General features: G+C 40.5%; 1 protein-coding gene and 1 non-coding gene across 7 annotated transcripts in view; one reads left to right on the forward strand and one right to left on the reverse strand.

Moving 5' to 3' along the window:
• Positions 1-277: 277 nt before the first annotated feature.
• Positions 278-14532, reverse strand: part of SMS (spermine synthase) — a 54426-nt gene continuing 40171 nt past the window's right edge. For all 6 annotated transcript variants that reach the window (XM_072816349.1, XM_072816345.1, XM_072816347.1 and 3 more), the window contains exons 8-11: positions 9789-9903; positions 8888-8967; positions 2572-2687; positions 278-802 (exon numbers count right to left, since the gene is read on the reverse strand). In XM_072816349.1, coding sequence (XP_072672450.1) covers positions 763-802; positions 2572-2687; positions 8888-8967; positions 9789-9903 — 351 coding nt within the window. In that variant the 3' untranslated portion in view covers positions 278-762. The remainder of the gene's footprint in view (positions 803-2571; positions 2688-8887; positions 8968-9788; positions 9904-14532) is intronic.
• Positions 10379-10480, forward strand: LOC140628873 (U6 spliceosomal RNA). The gene has a single exon (XR_012026805.1). It is a non-coding gene; the product is annotated as a U6 spliceosomal RNA (small nuclear RNA).

The raw sequence follows: 14532 nt of genomic DNA on the forward strand, positions 1-14532 counted from the left end.
AACAGTGGGAATAGAAATAAGCTTCTGACTTTCAACTTTACAGTAAGGCCAAATCTCTTCCTATCCTCGGGTCAATTTTATAACGAAGAACTGGTGAATGTAATAGGCTGTGTATCATTTACCACGGTGGTAAATGAAGTCATTACTACTGTTCAAAAAAGGCCCTAAGGCCATCCTGTTATAAAGAGATAAATGAGACCAGGAGACACTTTTGTTCTGTGAGATCAACAGTGAGAAAACGGGGACCTGGCTGAAATAAAACAACAAACACATGAAATTTCTCATTTATAATTTTAATCGAAGCATTGCTATTCATTTTTTCTTAACTCTTTCTTATAAGCACCAAATTTTAATATCTAGGTCAATTTTTTTGGGAAAGAAACACCATCAAAGAACTTCCCTCCAGAATAAAACAATGATGTTCATTCCTCCAAACAACTGAATTTGAAGTCTACTGAAACAAAACAAAAAAGCCCACACACACACACAGAAAAGTAACAAAAATCACATTCTAGGGGTTCAGTGCATTTAGCAGCCTTCACTGTGCTGTCTAATCATCCTTCAGCTGACTTTCAAAAAAATTAACACCCCAGCGCATCAAAATATACATTTTCCATTTGTTTTGTTTAAATTAAAAATAATAATTAAAAAAAGAAAACTTGAAGGAATTCACAATCAATTGCCTGACTCATTTCGATGTCATGTACAGCATATGAAGGTCAGGAAGGCTATTTGCAGCACACATGATTAGGAGATTGGTCTTCAAGGTTTAGCTTTCTTCCAAACAGTGTAAAATACCCACCTGGACAGGGAGTCAAGGAATAAGAGCAGGCAATTCAAGGAAGAACAGACAGCACTTAAAATTTGTTTGCTAACCTACAAATTGGAAGATGGATTGAAAGCTTCATGGATTGAAGCACTGAGGTGATGGCAATTAAGGCCTCTTAAAACATGGCCACTTGACCACCTGGACTCCTCCCCTCTGTGACCGGGAGGACACTGGAAGGGAGAAGGGAGCCAAGTGGAGAAAAAGGTAAAGGCATACAAATATTCCCTCAGGTGATGCTACTGCTTCCTAAGTCTTTAGATGTTTTAGGGAATGAATATGACAATGAAGGGTGGGACAGAGGGGAGAGATTGGGGATGGGGGGAGGGGGAGAAAGGAGAGGTAGGGAGGAAAGAGGAGAAAAGGTAGAAGGATGGAGAGACTGAGAGTTTCTACAATCTCTCAGTATATAAACAGATCTGACTGTAAAAAGTGCTCCAAAAGGAGACCGTTGGGAGGGGGAGAGAGGTCAAGGATCCCCACACGCCATGGAAGCAAACGGCCACCCCACAGACTGCTCCCCTCCTTCCCAGGACCTAGGGGGTTTCTTAGGGCTTGAGTCTCTGCCACAGGCTGCCAGGGCTCGTGGGCAAAGAGCAGTCACAGGATCCTAGACAGCAACGAAGACTGCTGTGACAGGAAACTGGACTCGGCCACCTCAGATAAGGAAGCTTTTATCTGGAGACTAGAGTCTGCCTTTTAGGAAGAACGGCATCTTAAATTTCCAACGATAATACTCTCATTCTGGTTTTTCTCAGGACTCACTTTACAAAGGGGAACTAACAAAGACGACCAACGTTATTAACTTTGCAATCCCCGGCATTATTTTTGGCTCGTGGTTTCTAGTACAAGCCAGGATCAGGTGAAGCGTAGAAGCTAATATTAAGGTGGGAGAATCTCAATATAAAAGTAAAATGAGTGACAAAACATGAGTCACCTAACTCTGGGAAATGAACAAGTCACCTAACTCTGGTAGTGGAAGGGGAAGTGGGCGGGGGGTTAGGGTGACTGGGTGATGGGCACTGAGGGGGGCACTTGGCGGGATAAGCACTGGGTGTTATTCTATATGTTGGCAAATTGAACTCCAATAAAAAAAATTTTTTTAAATAAAATAAAACTCCAGCAAAAAAAAAGAAATAAGAATGTGGAAGTAGTTTGTAAATAAAGTGATACACAATTAAGTATATTTCTGTTACATTGAGATATTAGTCTCTAGAACCATATTTTTCAAAATCTTATTAAAAATTTGAGTACTTTTTCAGTGTAAAAAAAATAAAATAACATGAGCATATTCATTCTTTTTGCCTGCTACAGCTCAAGTGGTGCTTCCCCGACTAGGGCTTCCGAAGCTATATATGTACGTCAGTCTCCTGGCCGGCCGGTTAAGACGGCTCAGCAGGACTTCCCTCCAGCCTCTCCTGGGTGGGGCCTGAGAATCTGCACCCTAACTTCTTCCCAGGGGATGCTGCAGTTCTGGGGCTAGCCTCTGACAACCAATGGCGCTTAATCAGCGGAACCACCTAGGGAGGCTGTGGTAAGCCACGCCCCAGAATCGGAGGGTGGGACCCAGGAAGCAGCACTATTTCAAAGTTTTGGGGAATGCCAACGTGCAGCCACGATTGAATACCGTGGCCTTATATAGTACAGAGCTAATCCCATTTATTATTGGATTTCAAATGTTGAACTGGCATGGGATTTACTTGGGTCTTCTGATCTGACAATACAGTGTTATGGTCCAAGGATACAATTCCAAGTATGAGGGAACACAGACGATCTCCTTTGAGAATTCCACAGGACAATACAGGCGCCCAAGCTGTTCTTCATAGAGCGACAAGGCTTCCGTCAAATTCACACAGTTACCCTAAATCAAAGAGAGAAAAGCAAACAATGGGATTCTTGAGTCTTACTGAGGGCCCCTGCTCATGGGAAGGTCTCTAATAAATGAAACCAATTTTATCATTAGATGAAAAAGTTCATCTCTGAAGATAAGGCTTCTGTACTTTGACAAACTGCATTCAGTTCTACTTACAGATCCATTAGCTCATTATCCTTCTACCTCATTTACCAAGCCATTTCAAACTCTTCAGAGTATGAAGCAACAGAAAGCAGGAAGACCAATGTCTCACTAGTAACAGAGTCACTGTATCAACACCATTGCAATGAGCAAAGATTCATACACAGTCATTCAAAATGTTTGCCCAGTTGTCACCACAGTGTTGAGAATGAAGCATCAAAATGATCAGGTTTTCCATTTCCAGAATGGCTTAAAACTACAACCTCCCTAACAATCTGAAACAATGACACAGAACTATATTCCCATCTCCATGCTTTCCCCCAAATAGGTGATTTTAAGGCCGAAGAGGACAAAAGTTTACTCAGAATATATGTGCTAAGGCTATCCTGAAATTCGACTCCTTATCATTTTCTCCTGACTTCATTGTTCTAAACTGTGGTCAAGGAGACACAGTGAAGTCGGCTGGGGGCTACAGGGACAGTTTCCACTTCTGGACCATCAAGGATAAAGAGTGAGCTACTCTGTGACCGTGGAGAAAAAAAAAGGATGAATCAGATGCTGGCTAAGAACAGGGTAGAGCTGTGGATATAGTATCTGCATGGTTCTACAGCAGTGCTGCTGTTTGTTTTTTGAAAGTAATCTCTACACCCAACGTGGGGTTTGAATTCACATCCCCAAGATTAAGAGTGCCACTTTCCGCGTTCCACTGATTGAGCCAGCCAGGCACCCCTAGAGCAGTGCTTCTTAATCGTTAATGTGTGTATGAATCACAAGTGATTTTTGTTCGGTAGGTCTGGGGTAGGGCTTATCATATTAGCACAATTTTCCCCCAAGGGCTTTTCAAAATGGGTACTTAATACCACCTATTTCCTTTTAACCTCTGAAGTTCTTAACATTCTGAAGATTACTGAACATGTGTGCTGATTCTATTTCTTCTTCGCTATCACTGTGCCTTAGAATAGGTAAGTACAATGTAAAATGAAAATCACTTACAAATGAAGGCAAGGCATCCTGTGATGTAAGCATCCCCAAGAAGGATATTTCGAAATCAACCAACCAGCTACAGGCAAGTGGGCAAAAAGAACTATTCTGAGAGCTGCCCTCAGTGGTTTTAACTTAGCACATTTGCTCAGCATGACGTCATCCTTCAGTGCCAGCCGGTTTAGTAACCCATCATCTAGGGTCCTGCAGTGGGATTTGGCCAAAGTGCCCTTCACCAGTATATAATTTGGTTTCAACATTAAGTTCACTGTGAGAGTATATAAACACCACATGTGTAATTTTAGATTCACAAATAGAAAACACTGCCTGGATGTTTTTAGAACACATCACCACTGGGGAAGCTATAGAATGGAAATGCCACCTAGGTGCACAGTTCAATGGCTTTTCTTGCCATCTTAAAATTGACACTGCATTCTCTTTATTGAGGGCATATGGGAGGATGTCCTTAGTAAGAATGTGGTAAGGAAATAGGAAAGTTTCAATTTGTTCTTCCCCAACACCGTCAAAAAGTAGTTTAAAAAAAGAAAGGAAAAAAACCTCACCACAAATGGAGACCTACCCAAAAAAAGTAATGTGATACATTTTACTTTACTTTCCTGTGTTTTTAAATGGAAATACATTTTTTTTTCTTAAGAAAGACATATTGGATCTGTCTCTGCTGCCATAATGGTGCACATCAATGTCCTGGCAGATGCTCTCAAGAACATTAACAATGCCGAAAAGAGAGGCAAATGCCAGGTACTTAATAAGCCATGCTCCAAAGTCAATGTCCGATTTCTAACTGTGATGATGAAGCATGGTTACATTGGTGAATCTGAAATCACTGATGATCACAGAGCTGGGAAAATTGCTGTGAACCTCACAGGCAGGTAAAACAAGTGTATGCAGAGTGATCAGCCCCAGATCTGATGTACAACTGAAAGATCTAGAAAAACGGCTCCCCCTCCACCAGTTTGGTTTCACTGTGCTGACAACTTTAGCTGGCATCATGGACCATGAAGAAGCAATACAAAAATACACAAGAGGGAAAATCCTGTGATTCCTTTTTCTAGGGATGTAATACATAGATGCAAATAAAATGCCTCAATGGACCCCCCCCCAAAAAAAAAGGAAGAAAAGACATATTGGAGATGCAGAACAAAAACCCAAGAGCAGAGAGTTAAACACCTCTTAAGGATGAGAAGGGAGTAAAAAAAAAAAGAAAAGGATGAGAAGGGAGTAATGTTGGAGGGGGTGGGGAGGAGTGCCATCCTAAGAGGTGAATCCCAGTTTAGTAGTTCGGCTCTAGAAAGTTTTCTTTGCCCCGTGTTAGCTGTGGGTAGAGGTGACACTTTTTATAGAATTCTGTATTGTTTTTATCTTTTATTATTATTTATTTGAGAGAGCACAGAGAGGGACACAGAGGGAGAGAGAGAATCCCCAGTAGGCTCTATACCCAGCATACAGTCCAATGTGGAGATCGACCTAAGCCAAAATCAAGAGTCTGACACATGGGGCACCTGGGCGGCTCCGTCGGTTAAGTGTCTGACTCTTGGGTTTCGACTCAGGTAATGTTCTCATGGTCATGAGGTGAAGCCTTGCTTCAGGCTCCATGCTCAGCAGAGGGTCTGCTTGAGATTCTCTCCCTCTCCCCCTCTGCTGCTCCTGTTCATGCTCTAATAAAATAAATAAATCTTAAAAAAAAAAAAAAGTCAGACACTTAACTGCCTGAGCCATCCAGGCACCCTTGTTTTTCTTTTAAATTTAAGTTAGCAGGTTATGAATTCTGTAATGTAAAAAAAATTAACAGGTCCAGAAGAATACATCCTTAACAACACCATTCTTATCAAGTTAAAGCAAACTACAAAATATAATGATTTAGGAAATTACACATGTAAAACACCTACAAAGAAAAGTACAGGGTGGAGGGGTGTCTGGGTGGCTCAGTTGGTTAAATGTCTGCCTTTGGCTCAGGTTATGATCTCAGGGTCCTGGGATCGAGCCCTGCATCAGGCATCCTGCTCAGTGGGGGAGCCTGCTTCTCCCTCTCCCTTTGCTGCTCACCCTGCTTGTGTTCTCTCACTCTTATCAAATAAATAAATAAAATCTTTAACAGAAAAAAAAGGAAGAAAAGTACATGGGGGTACCTAGCTGGCTCAGTCAGGAGTGTGTGACTCTTGATCTTGGAGTCAAAAGTTTGAGCCCCACATTAGGCACAGAGTTTACGAGAGAGAAGAGGAGAGAAAGAGGAAATAAGAGAAAAACAGGAATAAAAAAGAATAACAGTAAAGATAGGTTACCTTCTGGAAGGTGGACAGGGATTAGGAAGGAATGTTGATGTGTCAAGCGAAGGTACTAGTTAATGTCCACTTCTCAAGCGAGGGGTGGTGGTATTTTGCATAACTTATGTGAATGCCACATACATAATTTTATATCAAAAGACCTTCAGGGTTTATCTTAATGGGGAGTGGAGAAGACAAGTGAGGGAGGTAAAGTCCCAGGACCTATCTCTTCCAGTCTCTTGAAAGCAAATCTTCCCTGGATTCAACCCCCACCGCCCCCTGCCCTGGCCCACCAGAGCCACTCAATTCCCACCCACTCCACAGCACAGCATTCCCTACACCTCCCCAGCTTTGTGGTGCAGTAACTAGGCTGTGTTCGTGCAGTCACAGTCATACTAGTGACATCAAGAACTTGCTACTGTGATGCAAGCGATTTGAGGCAGGACATTCAGGTTTTGTCTGTCGCCAAGTAACAGGTCAAACAACATTTTCATCCCATCTTGACACTTCAGTTCTGAGCTACATGCTCTGGGAAGGGGAGGTAGGCGTGAATCAAGAGTATCTCCTGAACATTATCACATGGCAGTTTTAAAAAGGACTACGGGGGTGCCTGAATGGTTCAGTCGGTTAAATGTCAGACTCTTGATTTCAGCTCAGGTCATGATCTCGTGGGCTGTGGGCGAGCCCCAGGTTGGGCTCCAGGCTCAGTGGAGAGTCTCCCTCTACCCCTCCCCTCAAGTCATGCACGTGGGCACACACATGCACTTTCTCTCTAAAATAAATAAATCTAATTAAAAAAATAAAATAAAATAAAATAAAATAAAATAATCTTTAAAAAAACTTTTAAAAATTTAAAACATACATCATGACAAATCAGCATATCCTGAATCAAACCACCCTGTGCTCTTGACTCAACTACTGCCTCTTCCAAGGCCTTCTACACTTACTCCACATGGATTGCACCATGTGACACATTCAACCACCGAAAGTACCATATGATCCCAGAGTATCGTAAAGGAGCTTGCCCTGTGTTTCCAACTGTAATGAATGCAGGGACAGGAAACCTATCCTAATGTATCTTTTGAACAGCCCTGGGCGTGATTTTTCCTAAAAGTTGGTTGGTAATGGCAAATTATCAAAGCCTGGATCATTAGTATCTACAAACCAGCTGTGGTGATCTGCTCAGCAAGCAGCACTTGTAGTAGCCCCCCACCCTACGATACCAGCTCCCCAAGACAGCAGTCTAGCAGGCAAACACAACAAAAGAGAACAGTCACACTTCCTTCCTAAGTCTGCCTGTTCTGTGCCACGCTGCCTACAGTGGCCCCGAACGGTTTTCAGTCTCTTTTGGTGAAAAATCCCAGAACCTCCCATTCTTCCCCAACTTAAGCTGCTAGAGAGTTCTATTTACGGAAACCTAAGAACCAAATTCTAGCCATATGCTCGGCTTGAGAAATAGCCACTCATGAAAAAAACCTAACTCATTGAATTTGGTTTGTTCTCACAAAAGTAAGACAACTTTAAGCAGGTTTCATGGTAGACTTCCTATAAATCATGGGTCTGCAAACTCCATCTGTAAAGGACCAGAATGAAGAGTTTAGGCATAGAGATCACAGTCCCCATCCCAACCACTCAGTGGGCACCTAGAGCATTAGAGAAGTCAAAGGTAAAATGTCACGAATGGGTGTGGCTGTCTGGCAAGAAAACCTTATCAAAACAAGCAGTAGGAGAGATCTGGCCCATAGTTTGCAGACCCCTGCTTTAAGAGAGTCAAGCCTAGAATGTGTTAAAAAAATTTCATTTCTAAACATCAGGCCAAAAAAATCCATTCATATAGTCATCTGTTTCCCTTGAAGTTCCCAATACTTTCACCAAGGGCAAGGTCTCGGATTAATCACCATGGGGAAGGGAAGGGGAAGAAAATGGGATGGGCTGAAGACTAATTCAAGATGTCTGACAGTTGCCAAGTTGTTTTCAGCATTATTAATCTCAGATTCCATCAACTGCCCCGGGCCTGCATTAAAATGCCTCCTTGGGAGAATAAAGTTAAGACCTCTCTACTAGTTTTTGACATTTAAATATACTAAAGCTTTTTAAAGGGGTGGGGGAGATCTCCCGAAAGCACTTAATAAGAATTATAGGGACCATAGTGCAGTACTACCTAAGTAAGTGCTTATCTTCTGCTAATGAATCAAGGGATTGTTGTAGCAATAAAGTGACTCAGATCATCATTTAGCTCCTTTTGTGGTCATTTTCAGAATTTTCTTCAGGGCTTTAGTAGGTTATATGTATATTTTTTTATATAACATACAAATTTTAAACTTTTTTTTTTTCCAATTTAAGAATCCCATAGAGAAGGAGGAAAAAAAAACAATTTGCTTCCATCTGGTGGTAGGAGCTCATACTACAGTCAAAGCAATTTATGAAAGTTATGTTGATAAATCGGCTTTCCAGTGAAGAATCTCCTAGAGGATGAGAGGGAAAATTTTAAAAAACAAGACCAAACAAAAATATCACGATCTGTGTCTCCATCTGGTGGCAGTACATCATAGTACAGCCACAGCCCCAGGTCAGTGAGTGAGGACACTGCGCAATAAAAGGACACAACAGAACTCATTAATTCCCACAAGATGACAGGTCAGCTATTTATAACCTACTGTTTGAAAGAACATAATTCAGTTACAATGTTCTATCCTTAAGAGACAAATTCCAATAAAATGCATGCAAATTTCAAATATAAAATTCTTATGGAGAGTTTTGGGAAGAAACAGTTAAGCAGTCTACCTGTGTAAAATATTTCCCATCCTGTTTCAGTACTTTCATTGAGAGGTCAAGAATCAGTCTGAGAAACTCCCATGTGGAATCTGGATGTTAAAAAGAAAAATGTATGTTATACAAACATGGGTTTGCGTGCATCAGAAACAACATCTAAAGTCAAATATCAAAAAAATAAATAAAGTCAAATATCCACATTAATATTCAACAATACCAAAAAAAGAAACAGCCAAGAGCTTAAGACCCAATATTCAAGAGCTCATTCGTGAAAATTTGCTGTCATTTTTGGGTGTCCTGCACACACGTGCACAGACTTACGCATGATCAAAAGCAAATATCCATGTGCTGAGCACTGCTTTCACGATACCAATAATGATTTGACAGAAAGGCAGAAGTGGAAATCTGAAAAATAACAGCTTTAAGGGGGAAGTAGTGACATCCCGAGACAAACAGCAAGGGTCATCAGGTGGGGACTCAGTTTGCAAACTCAGCAGGAAGGCAAAGTTATAGAAAGAACAGTAACACCAAAACGCCAAGCGGGCAGTGGTTTGGAGTGTGTGTTTTGAGAATGGGGAACTGTTTCTAGTGTTGCTTAGAAAGGTCACCAGTTTGTCCCATGACAAGTTAAAAATCACAGAATAGAACTAAATTACCAAACAAGCTAATTTCTCAATGATGTGATTATGCATCATTTTATTTAATGTTTCTCTCAAATGACTGAGTAAATTTACTCATTTGGTGACAGAAACCCAGCCATCCTTCCACTGTGGGCCTCAGTTGAACCACCCTTGAAAACATGAAGGAACTTATTAAGGAGACAATCTCTAAGAGCCTTCCATTCTAACAGGGTGCGCCCCCAAAAAATCATTTTCATTAACATGTTGGTTATAAAAGAAAAAACAGAATCTACCTTCTTCTGGAGACGTGGAGATTGGAACAGCTGTCAAATCATTAATCACATAATCAAACTCTCTCCCTTCTTTGGCGTACCTCTTCAGTACTGGAATACAGTCTTCTATTAGAACCTTCCAAAAAAGAGGAATAGATGCGTGTAAGCTGGCTCCTATGGAAGCATATACACCCTTCTAGAGGAGGGAGGAAAATGCAAACTGCTGCTGGGATCCACAGCACCTGCCACATGAACAAAAATGACTTCCATCCATGCCTATAACAGCTACAAATCAGTGCCTACTATATGCTTTGTCTGCCTTCTGATTTAATCTAAGCAACACATCTACAGGTACTATTATTATCCACAGTTTAAAATGGGAAAAATTAAGAGGGGTTACAAAGGGGCGCCTGGGTGGCTCAGTTGGCTAAGTACCTGACTCTTGATTTTGGCTCAGGTCATGATTTCAGGGTTGTGGGATGGAGCACTTGGGCTCTGTGCTGGGTGAGGAGTGGAGCCTATTTAAGATTCTCTTCTCTCCCCTCTCTCTTCTTCTCCCTCTGCCCCTCCAAAAGAGAGAGAGAGAGAGAGAGGGAAAGGATATGCAGCGTTTGCTTCAGCAGCACACATACTAAAATTGGAAGGATACAGAAAGATTAGCATGGCCTCTGCACAAGGATGAGAGACAAATTCATGAAGCATCCCATACTCTTGGGAGACAGAGTAAGAAGGAGAAGGGGGGGGAAGGAGAGGAGAAGGGTTACGTAGCTTGCCCAAAGGTACCCAATAGGAAATGGAGCCAAGAAGTACACCTATATCTATATGAAAGCCAAGTTCACACTTGAATCTATATTGCCTCTCCTACTACTATCTATATTTTCTTCTACTTTTAGTTTTTCTTTTTATGCCACTTAATGACTACATTGTCTATTGATTTTTTACATCTCACCTCAAACTATTAACCTACAGTTTTTCAAGATATTTTTTTTTACCACTTTGAATACTGTTGGTAATACAATTATGTAAAAGAATACCAACTCCCACAATCACAATTATTAATGAGTACAGCAGTTAAGAGCTGGAATTCTCAAACAGATCCTTTACAATAAACAGTTATCCTTGAACAACATCGGTTTGAACTGTCTGGGTCCACTTATTTGCAGGTTTTTTTCCCCTAATACCATAGAATATTGTAAAAATATTTTCTCTTCCTTATGATTTTCTTAATCACATTTTCTCTAGCTTACTTTATTGTAGGAATATAGTATATAATACATATAACATACAAAATGTGTTGACTATTTATGTTCTTGGTAACACCTCCAGTCAACAGAATGTTATTAAGTAAAGTTTTGGGGGAGTCAAAAGTTACATGCAGGGCAGCCCAGGTGGCTCAGCCATTTAGCACTGCCTTCGGCCCAGGGCATGACCCTTGGGGGTCTCAGGATCGAGTCCCACATCGGGCTCCCTGCATGGGGCCTGCTTCTCCCTCTGCCTGTGTCTCTGCTTCTCTCATGAATAAATAAATAAAATCTTTAAAAAAAATTTTTTAAAGTTATGTGCAAATTTCTGTGTGTAGGGGTCAGCATTCCTAACCCCCATGTTGTTCAAGGGTCAACTGTACAAGGAAGTAAGTTTGGGGCTTTCCTTATCTTTTAAGTATTGAAGCCATAGGCTGGGGACCCATCTGGCTGTAGGTAACATCCTGAACTAACAGAGGAGTTACTCTCCTTGCCTTATATTTTTCTAGTTACAAAATACATACTCATGAAAAATTCATAGAAGTCAGAAGTCGTTTGCCAAAATTCCCTAAAATAACCCATTCCAGGATTTTTCCTATGAATGTTCTCACAGAGATCCTCAAGTCACAATTTTAAGAACTCGATCTTATAGCCCTAAGGTTTTATAACTTGCTTCACTTAATGTATCATCTAAGTACAACCATTCGAAGATCTAGAAGACACTAATCAATCCTGTGTGATATGCTCAGTTTTCTCCTATGCTCGTATACACTCTTACCAACACACGTTCTCAGATAAACACACATGCTGTTCTTTTTAGAACTAGGATCACACATATTCTGAACTTGAAGTTTTTCATCTAACACTGTTCGGTGTCATCGTAGATTTTTGGGGGGGATAATGATTTTTTTTTAAGATTTTATTTATTCATGAGAGAGAGGCAGAGACACAGGCAGAGGGAGAAGCAGGCTCTATTGGAAGGAGCCCGACGCGGGACCCGATCCCGGGACTCCAGGATCAGGCCCTGGGCCGAAGGCAGGTGCTAAACCACCAAGCTACCCAGGGATCCCCTAATTTTTTTTTTATATTGTACCATTCCATAAAAAACTACTCTTTAACCTCCTTGTATAGATGTCTGGCTGTAAGCCAGACATTCAAACACTAGGTTGCTGATACAAAAGGGATGTAGATTTTAGTTTTTATAGTTTGGATAGTAACTCATGCCCCAACTAGCTATGCATGCAAGCACCTATTCCCTTGCATCCTCCCCAACACTGGATGTTGTCCCTCTTCTATTGCGACAGGTCCTTCGCTAATGTCTTCACGTGAACTTGCTGGGCCACTAAAAGGGGTGAGCATCTTGTTAGAAGTTTATAGGATATTTAATTTTTGTCTTCTGAGAAATACCAGTTCATGCCCTTTACATTTTTTCCATTTAATTATCTTAATTTTTAAATTTTAAATTGTAGGGGCTCTTTATATTATTAAAGGGATTAAATCCCTGTCGTGTCTGTTACCAGTTTTTCCAGCTTCATTTATGGGATTAGGTTGTTGTTATGGTTTCTGGGTTTGTCTTTCTTTTAAAAGGTTTCCTAAATCCAAAGTTAAATATGCTAAATTTCCCTAAATGTATTAAGTTTTTGTATCCAGAGCTTAAGCCATCTGAGATTAACTTTTCTATGGCTTCCAAGGTCATGTTAACTTTGTTCTCATGGGAATGGACAGCCCATTGTGTTGGCATGGCCTATGAAATCAACTAAATCTCCTTTTCCCAAGCAAACTGAAATATAGCTTAGGCCATCTATTACTAGTACAAATATATACTCAGACATGTTCAAAGTCTCTGTGCCATTCCTTTTATCCATTCCTGTGTCAACACCACACTATTTAGTTACTATGCTTTAACAGTAAATGATAAACAACAGGAAAATCTCCCAGCAGTATGATTTTTTTAAATTTATTTTTTGGCTATTCTTAGGTATTTATTGTTACAAATGAACTCAAAAATCATTTGATCTAATTCTAAAAACTTTCGGATTCTGATTAGAACTACTTGTAATTAGGAAGTTACAGACATTGTTCTGGTGTTCTCGTCTTAAAAATATAACATGTCTCTCCGTATATTCCAACTTCAGTTATGGTCTTTCAAGAAGATCCTGACATAATTCTTACCAGTACCACAATACCATTCTTATTTAAATATATTCCCAGGTATTTAACAATTGGTCATAAGTCCTAACTGTAAAACCTGAAACCATAAAAATCCTAGGAGAGAGCACAGGCAGTAACCTCTAACATTAGTCATAGCAACCTTTCTCTAGATAGGTCTCCTGAGGCAAGGGAAATAAAAGCAAAAATAAACCACTGGGACATCAAAATAAAAAGCTCCTGGGCAGCCCCAGTGGTGCAGCGGTTTAGCGCCGCCTGCAGCCTGGGGCATGATCCTGGAGACCCTGGATCCAGTCCCACGTCAGGCTCTCTGCGTGGACCCTGCTTCTCCCTCTGCCTGTATCTCTGCCTCTCTCTCTCTGTCTCTATGAATAAATAAATAAAATATTTAAAAATAATAAATAAAATATGAAATGCATCTTTTAAAAAAATAATAAAAAATAAAAGCTCCTGCACAGCAAAGGACACAATCAATCAACAAAACTAAAAGACAACCTATGAAATGGGAGAAGATATTTACAAATGACATAGTTGATAAAAGGTTAGGATCCAAAATATATAAAGAATTTACACAACTCAATACCCAAAATACAAACAATCCAACTTAAAAATGGCCAGAAGATATAAACAGACATTTTTCCAAAGACATCTAGATGGCCAACAGATACTTGAAAAGATGCTCAACCTCACTCATCGTCAGGGAAATGCAAATCAAAGCTACAGTGAGGTATTGCCTGACACCTGTCAGAATGGCTAAAATTAACAACACAAGAAACAACACGTGTTGGTGAGGATGTGGAGAAAAGGGAATATTGGTGGGAATGCAAACGGGGGCAGCCACTATGGAAAACAGTATGGAAGTTCCTCAAAAAGTTAAAAAAAAAAAAAAAAAGAACTACCCTATGACCCAGCAATTGCACTACTGGATATTTACCCAAAGAATACAAGAACATTATTAATTCAAAGGGATACGTGCACCCCAACGTTTATGGCAGCATTATTTACAAGAGCCAAGATATGGAAGCAGCCCAAGGGTCCATCAATTGATGAATGGATAAAAAAGTGTGTGTGTGTGTGTGTGTGTGTGTGTGTGTGTGTTTATACACAGCGGGATTTTATTCAGCCATAAAAAAACAAAATCTTGCCACTTGTAATGACATGGATGGAGCTACAGTGTATTATGCTAAGTGAAACGTCAGTGAGAGAAAGACAAATGCCATAGGATTTCACTCATATGTGGAATTTAAGAAACAAATGAGCAAACAAAAGAGACAAACCAAAAACCACCCTTAATTATATTCATCAGATGGTTACAGAGGGAAGGTGGGCAGGGGGATGGGGGAAATAGGTGATGG

The sequence above is a fragment of the Canis lupus genome, chromosome X (assembly GCF_048164855.1).
Source record: "Canis lupus baileyi chromosome X, mCanLup2.hap1, whole genome shotgun sequence".
Lineage (NCBI taxonomy): Eukaryota > Metazoa > Chordata > Mammalia > Carnivora > Canidae > Canis > Canis lupus.